This window comes from Anopheles darlingi, chromosome 2 (genome assembly GCF_943734745.1).
Source record: "Anopheles darlingi chromosome 2, idAnoDarlMG_H_01, whole genome shotgun sequence".
NCBI lineage: Eukaryota > Metazoa > Arthropoda > Insecta > Diptera > Culicidae > Anopheles > Anopheles darlingi.
In genome coordinates this window covers 86,349,402-86,366,901 of record NC_064874.1, presented here as the reverse complement: position 1 = coordinate 86,366,901, position 17,500 = coordinate 86,349,402, and the positions used below count along the sequence as shown (strand labels likewise).

Sequence of the window (17,500 nt, the reverse complement as noted above, 5' to 3'; positions counted from 1 at the left end):
CTTGCGTTTTCTTCTGCTCCTCGTCGATCTCCTCCCCGGCGGCCTGCTGCATCCAGCGAGGCTTCCAGGCATTGGCCGAACCCTTCAGCTTCACCTCCTCCGTAATGTTGAGGTTCAACTTGATCATTTTACCATCGACGTCGTCAATACTGGACGGACCGCTACCGTCTGCGCCACCGGCCCCACCACCACGTCCAGGGCCTCCGGGGCCTCCCGTGCGTGTGGACATTTCCTTAGCCGATAGCCGTCCCCGGTACAGGTTGCGATTGATTGGTGGACGCAGACCGAACCCGTCCGATCCGTCACCACCCGATGAAGGAGGAGCACCGAAGCCCATGCTCTTCATGAAGCTGGGCAAAAGCGAATTATCTGTACCTCCTGCTCCGCCTCCACCACCGCCACCACCACCACCACCGCCCATATGACGATTGCTGACCGAGGAGGAAACGAATGTACCCGGGTTAGCCTTCAACAGTGAACGGCACACGTCCGGTATGGTGGACGGTTTCTCCCGCCCAATCGCCGAATCCTTGAGCGACAGTAGCACATCTAGGGAGTACTTTTTGCGCGAACCAGGCGTACCCGTACCGATGCTATCCTCGTCCTTCAGCTTCTCGGAGTTACGGCGTATGCGGGTGCCGATGGATGGTGGTACTCCACCCTGACCAGCAGAAGGAACATTAGGGGTGGTGGGAGTTGTGCCGCCACCGCTGTTGTTGTTCTCACCGGTTCTCTCCTCTTCCTCGTTCTTCGCCGGGCTAGTGTTGTTGTTATTCAGACTGTTTTCCGTCACTTCGCGCTCGCTAGCGGCCATTGTACCATTAACGGTCGGTGGTGGTTTCGATTCCTCGTTATTGTTGTCCTCCTGTTGCTGCAGGATCTTCTCGGCCACCAAACCGGGAGCGCTGGTGGCGATATCGCCACTATCCGTTGCCATGTTTGCGGTTGCACTCGTTGCTCTTTTGTTTTGGCTTTATACAATTTTCTCAAACACCTATTCTCAGCCTGCTCCAGGTTGCGTGCTTTACTCAGACCAATCGGCGCAGACAGTGCTGCTGCAGAGGACTTTCTCAGAAGCAGTTCAAATACAGCTCTCCTTATGGCTCGGATGTACACACCAACCGTATAGTGGGGCGACGAGGTTACACACGATTACACACAATATTACTAGGCAGTGTCTGTTTGTTCACTTGCACGTATAGCGCAGAGAAGCTACCTAAAAATGGATACCTGATATATAAGTCTCTCAGTCGTTGATGGCAACTTCTTATCTAGGCTTCTAGTTGCGCGTTCTGCATGAGGTTTTCTGCAAATAGAAAAAAACACAATTACACGGTTACACCATTAATCGAAAGCATTGGGAATGCAGGCTAATGTTATATTGAAAAAAACCCTGTGTCTCTTTCTGTCCTCATGCCACGCGCCCCTGTTATCAGTGCATTGGATGACGGAGCGATCCAGCTTGGTGCGACGAGCGTAGCACCGTTGATGCTATCAGATCAACTACGTTTAAGCCACCTATCTCCGGCGCCACATTCGACAAGTTCCTTCACTGATAAAGATAGACTTCCAAAGGATCGCATTAAAGGGAGGAATGGACCATTTTCACCTCAAAATCGACGTTGCTGTGTTCGTAGATTCGCCCGTCGTCGAACACAGTGTGTCTGTCTGTCGCTCTCGTAGAGTTAGTTGTCTCTGGGCTATTTTTATCATTCACGTGGCTGCACTGTTTTGGTTGTGTCACCGGTGATGTGTGGGTGTACGGGATTACGAACAGGGTATCTGCGAGATCATACTGCTAAAGACTGTGTGCACCAGTCGTCTGGGACAGTTCATACTCCTCCCAAGAATTCTGACCGAGTAGGACTAGCAGAACATCAATAGCGCACTTGAAGGCTGCACAAGAGCGATGGTCACTACTATTGCAGCCATGCTGCTGTTTGAATATGACCATTTTCGCCACACATTGCTTATCTTGTTGAGGTTGTGGTTTCTAGAAGACTCGCAAGACTTTTCAAACAATACACCCGCTCGCGCCGTGATACCTCCCTCCGTGAGAATGGTTGGTCAATGTTGTAGAGTTTTAAAAATACGATGAGATCATTCTCACAGACCCGTGTGCTGCTGCTTTGCGCGTTCTTTGGCAAAATGATTTTGCTATCGTTCATAAAGCGTGAAAATGCAAACATGTATCATTCACGATCATCACATCTGTGGGCCCGCGCGCACAGCTGCAGATAAGTCTACATGCGAGTGGCGCTACGGCCACACTATGATCACAACACGGGGCGTCCTCTTCGGCCAAGCCAAACTGCCCTTGAATTAACACATTTCGACTAATTTCGTTGTTACACGTGCTTCAATCCCGTTATTCGTTTATAATCACGGAGAACGGGGTCTGGGATGGTGCTTTAGAGTTCCAAGATCCAACCAAACTGATATCACATTAACACTCTTAAACCCCCCCCCCCCCACCCCCCACCCCTTCATTGGATCGCGCTGGATCTGGCGATTGTGGGTTAGTATGTGGAGCACCAGCATCAGTCGATGAGAGACAAGGTCGCCCCTTGGAAGGGGTGTTGCATTTCGATAATATACTTCTCAAGCACCACCTTCACCTAGCGGTCGGGCTGCGTTTCGTGCTGCGTTTCGTGCTGGGTGTCGTGCTGCTGCCGCAACATATGATCATGGTTCCTAGTGGTGTTTGTGCCGTCGATCGACGGCCGACTGGCTGCTGTACGGCCGGTGTGAAAGTTGAATGTTTCTTGCGTTCTTCTTGCGCTTCTGGCCTCATGTCGATAGCTGCGATGCATGCACCAGAAGCTGAGAGGCGTTTCAGGAGTTGTAAATCGTAGTAAAAGTCGATTAAAAATGCCGATGACGTGAGCGAGGATCGCGGATCCATGGTGCACACACTTCCTGCACTCGAGGCGAGCGATAGGGGAAAGATCCGGCGCGAAAGGAGGTTATACGTGGCTCTCTACTGTAATCGTGGCAACAGCGGTGCCCGCGACTTTCATCATTCCAGTTCGATGGGTGGGGGGTGGTATCCAACCTGTTTAAAGGCAAATCACGAACAACCGGTAGACCACTCTCTCAGCTGGACCAACCCTCATGGTAACGGTCATTCCACGTGGATGGTCGCAACAGCAATACAACACGATAAAAGTGTTGCTTTCTCGCTGTGGCGGCCTCTCCCGATCCGTCTCTTCTTACTCTCTCTTTCTCTAACTGTTTTCCCCAACCTTCGGTGGAAACCGCTGTGGAATCCGCTTTTCTTTTCCCTTCCATTCCACCCCGTTCCAAGCGCATTCGTTTCCACCACCGCGAATGGTATGAATGAACCCATCTTCCCACACCACACTTCTCCACCCATCGCCGTTATCTTCTTCGCATACCACAGAGGGATTGCGCCTGTGGCCACCACCTGCAACTGTACATCACGAACGCAACACGTGAAACGCGATGATGATGACGGCGACGTCCGGCTGCTAGTATCTAGCTAGTAGTGAGCGCGAGTAGTGCGTGATCAAGCGCATCAACAGCGCGGAGGGATCCACCGAGATTAGCTCTCCAAATAGTTAGAGAGCTTGTCAGTTTGGCAGCGGGCAGTGCTCTCGTTTCATGACGCCGAGGCGCTGGTGCATACAAGCGATTAAACCGTTAATTAACTGATCGCTTTTCCTACGTCTGCCCGTCGTCGTCCCACGGTTTTTCATTTCCTGCACGACACGCGATCGCAGTCGCGAACGGCTTCTCGGGCGCACACGATCACCTTTAAAGATCGCTCTAGCAACGGGCAACGAATTCCATTCCAAAAATGAAAGGTTACGGGTATATCCTGCCTGCTTTGCGCCAATGGTCTAACAGGGAATCACGCTTCCGGCAGAGGGAGTTAGAAAACCGGTTTCCAGATCGCCGGCGCAGAAACACACAAATACACAAAAGCGCGTGTGGAATATTTCGCGATAGCAACTTTCGATGCTATTGGAGCGACCTTGAGCTGAAAGATGGAACGCTGATGCCGGCTACTTCCGCTGGGTGGAACTGAAAAAAATTGTAGAGTTTTCGCAACCAGGTCTTAGCATGTATTGTCGATTCTCTCTGCGACAGACAACAAAGAAGGCTATAATCGGACGTATCCCAGATGCAGCACCCTAGATGCGCCAAGGTAAAACAAGGCAAGCGGGACAAAGAATGATTGCTAGGATCTCGCGAAAATGCATTCAACGGCGCCCGGTGTCTAGGTGACAAGACAGACAAAGGGACCACCCAAGTGGCCAAACCGAACACAGAAGGCAGAACATCACAGCGCTATACAGGAAACAGGATCATATCGATTCGCTGCCAGGCCACATATCGATTGACTCGCGCTTTTAACGGAATAAATTTTAACTCCGACTTATTGATGGTCAACGACAGCTACTTAATAAGGTCGCTGCAATATGCAAAACTACAACACACAACCCACGGCAGGCGGGGAGGGGCTTATCGCTTGTTGAGTTTGTTTTCCTGGGTGATCTGCACCGACAGATAACACCGTCTACATGAGGAAATGAGAGCATCTTCCATGCGAATATTTTGTGATGACCAGAACAGAAGAGAGTCGAGGTACGCGGGGCTTGGAAATATAGTGTACTAGCGAAACGACAAAAAAATGCATTCGACGTCGATGTCGACGAAATTGCTGTGTTGGCAAATTTCATTCATTTTTGCACTGCCTTCCCCCCACTCTGCTAACGATCGTTTAAGATCATGCGTTTTCTCTCTGTTGCTCTCTGACTCTCTCTTGGACTCTCTATCATCGCCCATCTTGTCTGTCTCACGAAACAACGAGAACTCTTTGCCAACTTATGCAATTTTCGATTTCTTTAGCCCAAAAAGGTGAACCTCGAACCGCCTCGGGCACGCACACCGTTTCCTCGTCGTTTGGAACGATCGCCTAATGTGAGTCGAGGAGTGAATGCCCAAAGAAACGCAACAAAATTACTCGTTTCTCATTCCATACCACGCCCTCCCGCAACAAATTGTCTTCTTCTTCGACTGTGCGGCCAACGACGGGTGGTGCGGAGGACCAGGACACCAAAGTGGTGACACATATGCCCTGCTGCTGCTGCTGCACTGTGCGTGTGCTGTGCCGTGTGTGAAACCGCAATCTCCTTTGGGCTGGTGCACACACACCTCATGATCGAGGTCGCGCCGAGCAGGTTCTCGTCTAGCGATGTGGTCCAAATCGTTGTCGTAAGTGTCGTAAGAGTGATGACTCGCGACTCGACTCGGCGTACTCCTGGTTGCAGGGGAAAGTTGGTTCTTGTGTCGCGTAACGATGTCGATGGCCAGTCTTGAGGTTGTCTGTCTACCACTGGACGATGCCCGGCCTTACTTATGATCAAATTACCTCACGCGATTCCTTGATATCCGATGGCCGTGCACTCAAGTGCTGCCTCTCTCTATCTCTCTTTCTCTCCCTTGCTCACCTCGAACGTGGCACGGCGGGCACGTGGGACGACCCAGATTGCACCGGATATGGATCCGCTCTTTGAGAAACGTCACTGTAATCGTCGTTGTGGATGGCCGTTAGGAATCCCGGAGTGCTTTGTGGCAGTGGGTGGGATTTGGGGGGTTGGGACGGATAAGTCCAGAAGCTCCCGAATGGTCGGCAGTACCGGCAGCGGATGACACGTACACAGAAGGCGCCCGAATCGCGGAGGTCAATACAACACAGGTACACGCACACACACGTACACAACGCGCGCACACGAAAACGCGATCCTTGACGCACGCACGCACCGTGAACACACGTTTTGTCACCAAAACTGGAGTGAGGAGGGATTCGATGGAAAACCCCCCCTTGAAATGTATGCACGCACGACCTCTCACCACTGACGATTGCTGGTCGCGACGATTGCGACGGCGTGCGTAGTTGCTACGCAATCAATTTGGCTGGCAAAGGACGACAATCGCAAATCACGCCAGAAATTCGGTCGGGCTTCTTTGTTGCCTTGCGCCTCTTTTCAGCACGCACCACGAGAATTGCGCACAACACGTGCGACGTGATCAAATCCGAGGAGTCTGGCACGCACACACATACACCACTGCGGGAGGGAGCGCGAGAGCGAGTGCCGGAATTTAATGGGGGTTTCCTTTTTGGATTTCCCTCTTCTAGCTTGTGCGTTGCCAATGTGTAAAATTTCTAGAATGAAAGAAAGTGCGAATCACTGGAGACGGTTTCCTGGGAGGAAACCCCTTTGCGGTGGTGATGGAAGAGAGAGGGGATTGGACTTCAACCTCGACAACACTTCGAGGCCTCACGGGGCTCTCCGATCGAATTTTTATTCAATCTTTTCGGGTTCGTCTGGTTTTCTTACTTACACGTGAAGGAGAGTGGCAGGATTGCGTGCCGATTAAAATGATTTGCTCTCGCGTGGGCCACAATTTTAACAAACCGCAACCAAAGGCCACTTTCACGTGTGGCACACGCAAAAGGGCACCTCGCACGCACACAACCGTTCCTCCCGTTTGCGCCGTGCAGAAAGTATGCTGGATTATTAAACTTTTCGCAGATTTTGAGAATGCTGCCCTTAGTAAAACTATTCTTAGTCTCACTCCTGCTCCTGCTATTGAAAGGACGGACACACTTGTTCGTTCGCTCGCTAGGATGTTCTTACCTCTTTACGGAACGGGACTTCGTCCAGATTCGCGCTCTCTTCGGCAGAAACCCGAAAAACGGCTTGCTATCTGGAGTTGCTCGCAGTTTCTTTGTGATGGCACCGTGTGGGAGCCCGAAGAGGCTTTTTCCTGTGTCGTGCAACGGAGTTTTCTCACGGCTGGCACCGTGAACGTGGTGCAGATTTCCAAAAAAGAATTCGCAATCTTGTACAATCCAACTCGTGTCGTACACACAGCATGCGCGTGTGTGCGTGTCGGCAGGGTTGGCCAGAATTCGTGTCATCTCGTATACCTTTTGGGAAGCTGAAAATATAACTTTCGGCATTCGATCGGCCGACCGACGGGTCTGTACCGTTTCCGAAGGGATTCTTGGGTTAAATTTAAAACTTTTATTAACCAACTTTTTCAACATTATTCCATATTTGTTCCAGAGATGGAAATCGAGGGGCATTACCGTGTTCGCATTGCATCCAGGAAATATGGTTTCATCGGCACTCTCTCGGAACTGGTGGTTTTATAGAATCCTGTTTGCAGTGGTTCGTCCTTTCACCAAGTCGTTGGTAAGTTCTGGTCCTCGGTGCACCTAACAGATGGCTAAATTGTTAATAACCTTTTCTTTCGCACATTTTCCAGCAACAGGCAGCCAGTACCACCATCTACTGCGCCACGGCCCATGAGCTAACGGGACTGACCTCGCTGTACTTTAACAACTGCTACGTTTGCGATCCATCTGGGGCATCGAAAAACGAACCGCTGCAGGAAAGTCTCTGGCAAATCAGCGAGAAGATGGTCGATCGGGCCCTGGAAACCCCCGACCACGCTTAAGCCCGAGGCACAGGTTTGCCTGTAATACACATTCATTTATTGTGCAGCATGCTACGATACATTAACTCTTGAAGTTGAAGACACCCTAACGGTAGTTTGCTAATAAATAACACTAAACTCTAAGATCAGGACCAATATTAACCCGCTTCGCTCATCCTCGTGCCTGGAATCCTCGAACCTAGAAATCGGTCACTCGTCCTTTTCGTTCCCAATCGCCGTACCGTGTCGGCTCGGGGCCGCGCGGTCCTCCGATTTCCCCGGTGTTGGGGTTCGTATTATTTGGCCAGGCTTGGAGCGGTTCCTTCTCTTGGTACGGATGTTTGCCCACGATCTCGTCCAGCTTCCCAATCGGCGTTTTTTCCCGCAGCTTCTTCTGGAACTCTTCCATACGCGGACTAACCGGCTTATTCTCGGTCGGCGGTTTGGAACAGAACGAAAGCGACGGAACTGGAGAGGAGCAGATAATGAGATCGATTGAGGCAGAATTTAACGCATTAACTTACCCAGATTTACAACGTACACGTTGCGCATTGAGCTGGAAAACTTATTTAATAGCACCTTGGAAGTCATCTTGTGCGAGGGTTTTGTTCTGGTGGTTTTGCAAAAGGATTTAGAATTCTTCGTGCGATTTCAGGTCCGGTCTTTTCAGGGATCTTTCGCGTTGTGGTTTCCTGTACTTTTCCGGCCCACTTTTCCAACGGGAACGATGGCGGGAGTTGCAAAAGACTTGATTTTGTTCGTATTTATCACGAAATTAGAGAAAATGGATCAAAAAACTTAAAAATTCACGATTTTTTCTGTTCGAACAGCTGTTTGAAGAAAAAGAACAAGAACGAAGAAGAAAAAAAAGAAACACCTATCATAAAACGATAAAATCCGCCATAAAACGATAAAAACAAAATTTACCACGAGGCGAAATGGGCGAATTGTGTGTTTATACTGCACGGTGTTGGGAGTTGAATCTGCCGGCCGGGAACGCCCGCAATTCTGCAATCTTATTGACGCCATTCAGGGTTTTTTCAATTTCCGCCCCATTGCAAAATGTATGCCACCGGGTCGCTTATTGTTTAAGAGACCCGAAACCCCGGCCGGCGGGTCGAAGTGTAGTTTATGATATTTTAGCAGTATTCAGTAGACCTTTGTAGATTTCAACCGCTGGATTCTTGGGTAATCGAAACATAAATGGATCAGCTTTATGATGAATTAATCGCCGTCGACGATTCTGCCAGCCTCTGCGATTCTGCCGATTCTGCGTATTACTCAACCCAGGCGGTGTTTCCATTTATTATTAGAAATCAAATGTGAAAAACGAGAGCAACCTCTAACCCACAACATTAGTATGCTTTCGGGTCTTTGGTCAGGATGGAAGGCGAAAATCGAACCAGGCATTACTTGAGAGTAATTCCGACGGATCCGGTGGCACTCATCCAAGCAAAACCGTGGGAGTGAACGCAAATTTTCTGGTTTTCGCGCACGCACATTACGCCGGCGTACGGTCACGTCCGGCCAGGTTCTCAATGAACCTGCTGAAGCGCTATCCTGTGGCCCATTATGCAACTTCGTGCGTGGTGTTGGAATGCTCGTCTACATCGCATTTCAGACGGAAAAAGAGAAACCAGGAGAGCGGGGACCAGACCAAGCAAAAAAAAAAGGATCATTAATGTGAGGCAACCGATGATGAGATCGCCACGACACCCCACGATCACGTGGCTGTCAATTATCAGCTCCGGATATGTAGATCAATTTATTTTCCCCATAATGAGACTCATGTGTGGAAGGATTGCAACCGGAAACGAAGGGAGAGGTGGGATGCCTGATCTGGCGAAGGAATTGATTTATCCAAGAATCCGCGCATCGTCCAGGGTGGAGGTGGACGTTTCGAGTGAGCGAGCATTCATCGTTTCATGCCAGAGACTACTATGAGACTGGGGAACATTTGTGCATCCGAGAGGCTTCCTGTGCGCGTAAGCATTTACGTGTGTTTGCGTGTAGTTTCCACCCAGATCTTAAAATAGAACCCATAGAGCACGGAACGGGCCATCGAGATTCGAATTTTCTTACGAAAGAGATACCGCATTGGTGTTGGGGGAGTTGGTACCTGGTGGCTGTTGCTTTAGATCTGTAGAGGAAAACCTAGAAGGGTCCACACTAGCTACGAGATCGTGCTGGCCTTATGGCGAAAGCATTCCAGGCCTCATAAGTAGCGGATGATGGTTCGACCGAGAGAGGCAAACAGACAGACGACAAGCACGTGCTCTTACTTGTCGTATCCGGAGCATTGGCCGGGCGTTGGAAAAGGGGGCTGGCAAAGGGAGGTAGCTGGCGTTAATCGGCATTTTGATGCATGTTGGGCAAGTGCAGTTTTCCAATTCTTTCTATAGACCCTCCGCGATAAACAGTGAGGGTGGAATGAAGTGTATTTTCACATTTATTAGTGTTAGAAGGGCCTAACTTACGGTCGTTGCTCTTTGAAGATGCACTTTCTGGGCTGTGAACTGGTTCTACCTTAATCCAGTTCTATGGAGCATGAAGATGCTTGATTTATGATCATCGATGATCAACGGACGTGTTGTGTTACATAAGACAGACTGGATAGTAAAGAGAGGTATATGCTTTGCCGTTTTTTCAATAGGATATTCAACTCTAGCCTGGTGATGTAGGATCTATTTATTTCATTTGCACCATTCCATCCTTAGGTGCCATCCAGAATCGATCACCATCAACAGGTGCTCTTGTATTCGCGGACCAGTAGTAGCACGATGTGGAAAAACTAGTAGTAGTAGTAGGCCAGGGCTGAATGATTTTTTGCAAGCTTGTGCTCGATGGAAGTAATAAAATTTAAATTTAGAATTTCTTCACTGGAAAACCAGGCTGTGACAGCAGTTTCCGTTGCCCGCCTTCCCCGGGAATAGAAAACGTTTCGATCATGTAGAAAGATCGTGCCTTTCGATGGGTTTTTTTTCTGCATCGTCCATCGTCACAAACGGTCTTTGCGATGTCGTAAAACACTGCCGGGCCTCTTCGGGGTCACGCAACAGAATTTGCATATTTGTAGCATGATGCTGTACTGAGCCGAGGTGGCCGAGAGATGGTCTAGAGTACCCCACTCATTGCTGTGTGCTCGGCTAGCAGGTATTATGCCTCACGGATAATTGCGGAGGAAAAATGAGCGGCACAGCGAAGGGTGAAGTGAAAATGGGTTTTCCACTCGAGCTCTAGGTAAGGTTTTTGCGGGGGCTCTTTTAACGAGTGCATCGCGCGATGATATATATTCTGTGTACAAAATCATCATCCGTGGCGAGTGGAGGAATTCATGTTTATAAATAAATTTTTTTCACGAAGTGCAATTTTGTCGCCCATTCCGCTCGTCGCGTTTCTTTCGCTGTCTCTTTAATTCCATCCTGTAAATTGCATGCGACGAAAGCGGGAAAAAGGACCAAGTAGATCCTTGGTGGCGATCAGATAATCCCATGAGCGAACCTGACTGACTGTTTTCTGTTGGCCCCGTAGAATGTAGATCTTCTCGTCGTAATTGCTGGTACATTGTATGCTTTTTGTCTTTCGAAAATTTAATTAGAACTAACCTTGCGTTTGGTAAAATGTCGTCTAGTCGTAGTCTAGTTTCATCACAGCCTACTTATAAAGTTTCGTGAAAATGCCATGGCCTGCGATGATGCCATGAATTGCTGCTCCCCTGCCGTCAGCATTCCCCACAACGCTCGGCAAGAATCCGGCGATGGATTAGATATTGTCCTAAATGCAGCCAGACACAGCATTCATAAAAAGTAATGCTCTCATATCATCCGAGCGGCCACTCGAATGAACTTCCTCAATGCGTGATCCATCGAAACACAGCACCAGAGACCCCAAGGGAGAGCATCTGTCTTAGTGGTCCTGCTTAGTGGTAACAGCTCTCCCACCTAGAGAGGCTATAGGCAAGCGCCAACGTGAAGCGGACACTGCATACATTCCAGCCGATGATGATGACGACGACGACGACGATGACGGTTGACGGTGTGTGGTTGGCCTTTTTTAAAAATAACTCCCGTAAAACGGTTCTCTTCAGGGAGGTCTGCCGGGGTAGGTAATCGCTCGGCGCCTCTCCAGTCACAATGGCAGATGACCATCGGGTGTGGCCACGTAAATCGGTGTTTGGTATGCCCGTCGTTTAGTCAGTTTTCAATTAAAATTAGTTCGACAACGAGACGGAAGGATTACAGTTGATGATACACATTAACCTCGAGCAGTCCATCAAATTTCAATGCATAGTTGCAAGCAAAGAAGGTTGAGTTTGTAGCATGCAATCGATCTTGGCAGCGATTATCCTTCCCATACCAGACCAAAATTTCCTTTCAATGCCAAAAGTGGCTTTTATGATCCTTCTTGGTTGGTTTTAACATCTGGAAAGTTTCAGTTTGCAAGCCGCGAAGAAAAAGGTTCAGTGGCCCAGGATGTGTAGAATGTGGGAATAGGACGATCGCCAGGCAAGCATGGCGACAGGATGCTTGAGTCCATCGCGTCCACACATGGCAGACGTGTGGCCTACGCTGCGCCTCCAAAAGGAGAAGTCATCAAGTTGCGAAGGGAAAAACGGGAATATATTAACCATTAAAAAAGTTTCAATTTGGCTGTGTCTACGTCCTTGTTAACATCGTTTGCAAAATCGGACAAACGCCAGCAACCCAGACAGCCAGATCTTCTCTCCCGCAGAGGGACCGCAGGCTGCTACTCGGTGGGCACGATCTTCAATTATTTCCAAGAGTTTTTATTTATTTTTTCACATTTGAGCATGCCCATCAGAAGCACGAGTTTCGGGAAACTATGCTAGATTACGCTGCTAGATGCCAACGCGGAGCACCAACACCAGGCCAAAGGCTTGAACCACATGTGTGTACGCAAATGCCGGCGGCCGACTTGCACGATCCAGCTTCTTTTGCCGACCTACGTCGTGGTGGTGTGATCCTCGATATCTTTTTTTTCCTTCAACATCGGACTCGGTGGGGGAGAAACCATAAGGGACGAAGATTACCATTTGCGCAGGCTTCAACTTGATCGTGGCAACCGCGCCACCACGGCTCAAGTCGCCTACGTCGTAACAGTAAGAGGAAGGATAACGAGCGGATGAGGAGGAACAGGGAGATCAGAGGCGATCGGGAAAAAGTGTGTGCGTGTGCTGGTGGTGGCCATTAATAGAACACCCGCTCGCGGGGCGGTCTCATCTTCGGAGCAGCCAGCAACTGCATTAGTGCATTCTGTGTTTGGTTCCTGAGCCGTTCGCATCGCAGCAGCATTTGGAGCGTCGTGTCTTTGCTGGGTATTTGAAAAATCCATTCGTGGAATGTGTGAGCAGCAAACTGGTCGCCAGATCGATCAAAATTCGGTATTTCGTGAACAGCAGCAGCTAGGAAAATGTGTGATGGGTGCTAGGAAAACAGTGAACAAAGTTCGTTGAAAATCTAAATTCTTAGTGGCAGCTCGTGGTGTATTAAAGCGCTAGGCAGTGTTTGTTATGCAGCGGGTAAGAACTTGTACAATTAAATTGGAATACCATGTGGCGCGGTGCAACATAAATGGTGGTGCTCCAACTACAACTCAATATGTGCTCGTACATTAGTCGTCACCATCCAAGACAAAGTCTCTTCCTTTTTTGGGGCCATATCTTCTTCGCGCCTTCGAGCGATCATAACGGACGGGGGAAAAATGAGAAACACGTGATAGCCATGCGGTGTCTGGGGTGACCGTGTGGTGACAAATTTGTTCGCCGTACCCGGCTGGAAGGGGCTGGAAAAGAGATCCAGCAAACGCTGTGCGTGCACGTTTCACGCTGCAATCGTCCTCGCGGCGCATATGTGTCCGATCTTCGCGACAAATCGCTGCAACGCATAAAAGCAGAAAGGAATACAAGACGTGCGGCTGGCTTGGCGGTTTGGCAGAAAAGGACGGGATGAAGCAAACAGCAAGAGGATCGTCGATCGTCGTCCGAGGTCATCTTGTACATATTCCTCAACATTTCCGTTTACCATACTCTACTGTCTTTTTTTCAGCGCATCCAGATGCTTACCCTGGAGACTCGACATGATTGGTTTGCCTCGTATGGTTTAATTTTTTCTGTTATCCTCTTTCCTCTCTGGGCAGGATATGGCACGAATGGCGTGGTGAACAGTGTGATCCTCGGATACATTACAGAAAAAGGCATTCACGTGTGTTTTATGGGAACAACGAAATCATGCGAGCGCCTATCTCCGAGTGCTAGTGATGTAATCAGCGCTGTAGTGAATCATTCTTCCCTCATCCATCCACTTTCCTTTCGGACACTGCTGTATCCTTACCTTAGAAAGTTCCATGCTTCCTTGCATTCAATATTGCCTTTAAAAATGATATGGAATGTAAAGAAGTATGGAGCGTTCGGGTATGTTCAACTGACTCTACTACGATCTGTGAAATCAAAGCAAATGCGTTACTAGCCACCATGTCTTCACTGCTACCGCGCCTGTGATGGGAAGAAATCGCAACGCAAAAGTAATCGCCGTATTTAGTCCGGGGAAAATAGACTCACATTCTCATTATCGTCGTCGAGCATGTTTTCAAGCCTGGACATGCTTGAGTTAACTACTAGCAACCCAGCCGCGGAGTCGTGTCACGTACAAAACCAGCTAAGGATGCGTATTTTTAGAAAAACGGCCGGCTGGGGATCATTAACTTTTGTTGCCAGCGAATGCGCGTGTACGATACCACCGGGCTCCCGGTAGTGACCGGATCTAGTCCTCTACCCGCGCGGGTTGATTTTCAAAGCTGCGCGATGGCAGCATGTCCCTATTCGCGATCGATGCGCGCCGCACACGCTTGCGCTTCGTCCGTTACAAGGTATAAAAATATCCCTGGCATGCCCGGCTCGGTGTTCAGGCGTGTGTGGGATGTCTTTCTGGGACATGGGTGACGTGGCCTCTGCTGTACGCCTGCGCAAGAGTTGCGTGTACGCATTCTGGTATTTGCAGCCCCTTCTATTGGTGGTATCGTTTGTACGTTGGTAGGAGTTGAGAATCTCGGCTACGTAACGAAACGATGGGTGGTGATTTTCCTTTTTTTCGGTCGATTGCTTATTTATAGAATGCCGGGGGAACCAGGGAAAAGCACCCTGCGCGCAGATTTTCTTATAAATTGTCAACTTCCAGAGTCTACTCCACGGATAGGAAGGAACCGGAGATCGTAGCAGAATATTACAAGAGACCTGATATAGGTACGATTCGAGGTTTAGGTTTAAAAAAGGTTTTAGATATACCGATATCATATTGGATGAATAAAGGAATTTACTTTTACATTTTATGGAGTTTTATGTTGGAGTGGCACAGTTACAAAATGTTCCTAAATAAACGATTATTTACTGTAAATTTCAGCAATATGACGATGAATTTTTGATACTTAGCGGGTCTTCATATGCTTTTATGAGATTTATTTAAAAAAAAAAGTGAAATACATTTGGGATTTCCCTTTCCAGGGACAAATCGAACGCCCTGTGGTTCACGACGTTGGCATAGTTAAGACGACCTTTTCTGTTTCATTCCTTCGGCAGCCAAAAAAGTCAAATTACGCCTAAAAACCTCATAATATGCTCGTATCTTAATTCAAGACTTAACGTATACAGCGTGTAGGACCGGGTCGGTTCGGGGGCTACTGTGTCCTTAACAGTTTTTCCATTTCTTTGCGTTTCTTTTCCGTGAACATTTTGGCGTTCGTCTTCATCTGAGTGTACTGGTTCTGTAGCCGCATCTTCATTGTTGCCATCATAAGATGGCCAAACTCTTCGCACTGCAAAAAGGGGTATCCGATGAGGAAATGGGTCCGTATTTTGCATACGGTCTTCGTCGTATCTGCGATCCTTACCGTTAAATCGCTTTCGGGTCGTCCATACTTTACGAACGCACACTGGGGTGCATGTTTTTGGTGTTCGGTCCACGGATCGTCCGATTCCTCCCAACCGTCCAGTTCCTTGCCACACACAAAGCAGGCGGCAATGTCGATTTCCTGTTCCGTTCCATGCCAGTAGAAACCCGCTTCGGCCATCTGGAGAAGAAAATGCATCTAGAATCTTTCGCGGAGAGAACACCCGAGCGTGTTTACCTTTCGAATGCTGCATTTCTTGTCGTCCTTGTAGGGCCAATGTTTGAAGCTTTTCTCTCGATCCTCCTGCAGCAGGAATATTTTGGCGATGTTGGAGGTAGATTTCATCGTTAACCAACTCTGGAGAAGCACGTAAAATCGTGAAAAAAGAACAACTTTTACAAAATCAAGCAGCGAAGCAAAAAACGAATTTTCCGTTGACAATCGCACACACACACACACACACGCACCTGGAGAATCGACGAATGTAATTTTGACCATTTGGCATACAAATCCCATCGTGGTACGCACGGTGGACGAGGTGGCAGCAAACCCCTACAAAAATGGTCTACGAGTTAACCTTTCAGTGCTAAGAAATGGCAGAAATCTGCTGAAATTCTTTCGGAACGGAAGGCCGGACGTTTGAGTCATCTTTTGTTGAAAAGGGGAAAAACCTACAATAAAAAATCGATTATTGTGCAGTGGTTTGTGGATATACGGGTCCGGGGAAGCAATCTTTTGGGATACGCGGCCAGAATCTCCAATCAGCCCTCGACCCAAAGCGGAATTGTGTTGTGATCCCGACACGGGGGACGCGAGAAACGGGGTTACTACGCCTCTCCGCGAGTTAGTATTTAGTGTCCGCAGTGGTCGTGGCCTGCTGAGCTGAGATTTGCTGATAGCGGATATCTTTGCTGGAGATTTTCGCGGACGGTAACGGACCCAGCTGTTTCGGTTTGCCTGGCTGCTGATGATTTTTCGCATTGACCGCTTCGCCACAATTCTCCACGTAAGTTCCTCTGCAGTTTATCAAAACAGGTAGTAACTACCACCCCCAGTGGAGCAGGAAACGAAGGCCGAGGTGGAGTAGGTGGTAATAGTGACATGTTTTCACACAGCAGGAAGTATTTTGTTGCTGGTCGTCCAGTTTTTCTCCTTGGCCTTGAGAAGGAAAACGGGAAAACGGTGGCCGTGAGGAGCTGGCAGTTTCCCGTCTTTCTGGCTACAGTAGAAAGTTGCAATTACATGCACAGCTACCTAGCGCTGGCCTATTATCAATTATTTCTACTCATTCGACACGTTTCACAGAAATCTCGATACAGGCGGGTTGGTGGGAAAATAATAAATGGAATACCTTTTTCCAGTATTCTACGCAGTCTTGATAGGGATTGATAAGAGTACTTTAGGCGACGCTGACGACGAAGCTTGAACTGCTGTAGCTCACTTTCCTTGGCGGAATGGGCGTGCGGGAAAATATGTTTGCCGAGCTCTATAAAGCAATGAACAGAACATGAATTGGATGTCGACGCACAAAGAACATGTTATCAGCAAATGCAAATTCGCCACGGGTAACGTGTGGAATGGTTTCCCGCTCCAACAACATGCTTTTCACTTAAACGTAGCAAGCTGTTGCACAGTAGTTTTCATTTATTCTTATCTATCCGGTTCGTTTGTAACGCTGGCTAGTTACGGTTCTGTTCGAACTGTGCCTGGCTTTGCTTCAATATGATTTTATTTGTCATTGAAAATGGACCTTCTAGCTACGCTGTCTCAGAGATTGCACGAAAGCATGGATAAGACTTATGAGAAGAGTAAAATATCAAACATAATGAAATGAAATGAAGGAGACCAACAGTTACCAACAATGAAATCATACCAGCACTAACGTTTCCTTTTTCTTCTGTTTCCAGTGTTCATAATGTCGGCCGGACCGTACAACTATTCGTACATTTTCAAGTACATAATCATCGGAGATATGGGAGTTGGCAAGAGTTGCCTGCTGCATCAATTCACCGAAAAGAAATGTAGGAAACTAAACCGATCACCGCGAACAGGACATTGCCACTGATTTTCGGCCCCTTTTCCGTTGCAGTCATGGCTAGTTGTCCGCACACAATTGGAGTGGAGT

At 48.5% G+C, this 17,500-nt stretch overlaps 6 protein-coding genes across 12 annotated transcripts in view; 2 read left to right on the top strand and 4 right to left on the bottom strand.

Moving 5' to 3' along the window:
• The window catches only part of LOC125949595 (eukaryotic translation initiation factor 4 gamma 1-like), a 9,172-nt gene extending 2,262 nt beyond the window's left edge, over window positions 1-6,910 (bottom strand). The window contains exons 1-3 of one of the 6 annotated variants that reach the window (XM_049676748.1): window positions 6,669-6,910; window positions 5,478-6,193; window positions 1-1,306 (exon numbers count right to left, since the gene is read on the bottom strand). The exon at window positions 1-1,306 is cut by the window's left edge and continues 1,034 nt beyond it. In XM_049676748.1, the coding sequence (XP_049532705.1) occupies window positions 1-937 (937 nt within the window). In that variant the 5' untranslated portion in view covers window positions 938-1,306; window positions 5,478-6,193; window positions 6,669-6,910. The other 5 variants (XM_049676746.1, XM_049676745.1, XM_049676747.1 and 2 more) reach the window with 5 other exon arrangements.
• Window positions 1-7,031, bottom strand: part of LOC125949594 (hormone receptor 4-like) — a 21,768-nt gene extending 14,737 nt beyond the window's left edge. Inside the window, exon 1 of the mRNA XM_049676743.1 lies at window positions 7,022-7,031. The gene's annotated coding sequence lies outside the window, so the exon portion shown is untranslated. The remainder of the gene's footprint in view (window positions 1-7,021) is intronic.
• The window catches only part of LOC125949596 (WW domain-containing oxidoreductase), a 12,197-nt gene extending 4,682 nt beyond the window's left edge, over window positions 1-7,515 (top strand). Inside the window, exons 4-5 of the mRNA XM_049676750.1 lie at window positions 7,101-7,229; window positions 7,303-7,515. Coding sequence (XP_049532707.1) covers window positions 7,101-7,229; window positions 7,303-7,494 — 321 coding nt within the window. The 3' untranslated portion in view covers window positions 7,495-7,515. The remainder of the gene's footprint in view (window positions 1-7,100; window positions 7,230-7,302) is intronic.
• On the bottom strand, window positions 7,509-8,316 carry LOC125949599 (succinate dehydrogenase assembly factor 4, mitochondrial). Its single transcript, XM_049676752.1, has 2 exons — window positions 7,998-8,316; window positions 7,509-7,941 (listed from the first exon to the last, which is right to left on the bottom strand). The coding sequence occupies exons 1-2, from the start codon at window positions 8,062-8,064 to the stop codon at window positions 7,673-7,675; spliced, it is 336 nt and encodes a 111-aa protein (XP_049532709.1). The 5' UTR covers window positions 8,065-8,316; the 3' UTR covers window positions 7,509-7,672.
• Window positions 8,317-14,880: 6,564 nt separating this feature from the next.
• On the bottom strand, window positions 14,881-16,822 carry LOC125948421 (baculoviral IAP repeat-containing protein 5). 2 transcript variants are annotated; one of them, XM_049674422.1, is made up of 5 exons: window positions 16,727-16,822; window positions 15,843-15,927; window positions 15,613-15,732; window positions 15,376-15,555; window positions 14,881-15,300 (listed from the first exon to the last, which is right to left on the bottom strand). In XM_049674422.1, exons 3-5 carry the CDS (start codon window positions 15,718-15,720, stop codon window positions 15,163-15,165), a joined length of 426 nt encoding a protein of 141 aa, XP_049530379.1. In that variant the 5' UTR covers window positions 15,721-15,732; window positions 15,843-15,927; window positions 16,727-16,822; the 3' UTR covers window positions 14,881-15,162. The 2 variants fall into 2 exon arrangements, with proteins under 2 accessions (XP_049530379.1, XP_049530378.1); XM_049674421.1 differs by lacking the exons at window positions 15,843-15,927; window positions 16,727-16,822 and having other exon boundaries at window positions 15,613-15,814.
• The window catches only part of LOC125948417 (ras-related protein Rab-14), a 3,907-nt gene continuing 2,376 nt past the window's right edge, over window positions 15,970-17,500 (top strand). Inside the window, exons 1-3 of the mRNA XM_049674414.1 lie at window positions 15,970-16,381; window positions 17,283-17,396; window positions 17,465-17,500. The exon at window positions 17,465-17,500 is cut by the window's right edge and continues 145 nt beyond it. Of these exons, the coding sequence (XP_049530371.1) occupies window positions 17,291-17,396; window positions 17,465-17,500 (142 nt within the window). The 5' untranslated portion in view covers window positions 15,970-16,381; window positions 17,283-17,290. The remainder of the gene's footprint in view (window positions 16,382-17,282; window positions 17,397-17,464) is intronic.

Bases quoted from the DNA above. Each gene is read 5' to 3' on its own strand.
- LOC125949599 (XM_049676752.1), bottom strand. From the start codon at position 8,064: ATGACTTCCAAGGTGCTATTAAATAAGTTTTCCAGCTCAATGCGCAAC. The intron at 7,942-7,997 runs GTAAGTTAATGC...GCTCCTCTCCAG, and splicing joins CGTGTACGTTGTAAATCTGG to TTCCGTCGCTTTCGTTCTGT.
- LOC125948421 (XM_049674422.1), bottom strand. From the start codon at position 15,720: ATGAAATCTACCTCCAACATCGCCAAAATATTCCTGCTGCAGGAGGAT. The intron at 15,556-15,612 runs GTAAACACGCTC...TTTCTTCTCCAG, and splicing joins AGAAATGCAGCATTCGAAAG to ATGGCCGAAGCGGGTTTCTA. The intron at 15,301-15,375 runs GTAAGGATCGCA...CCCTTTTTGCAG, and splicing joins GACCCGAAAGCGATTTAACG to TGCGAAGAGTTTGGCCATCT.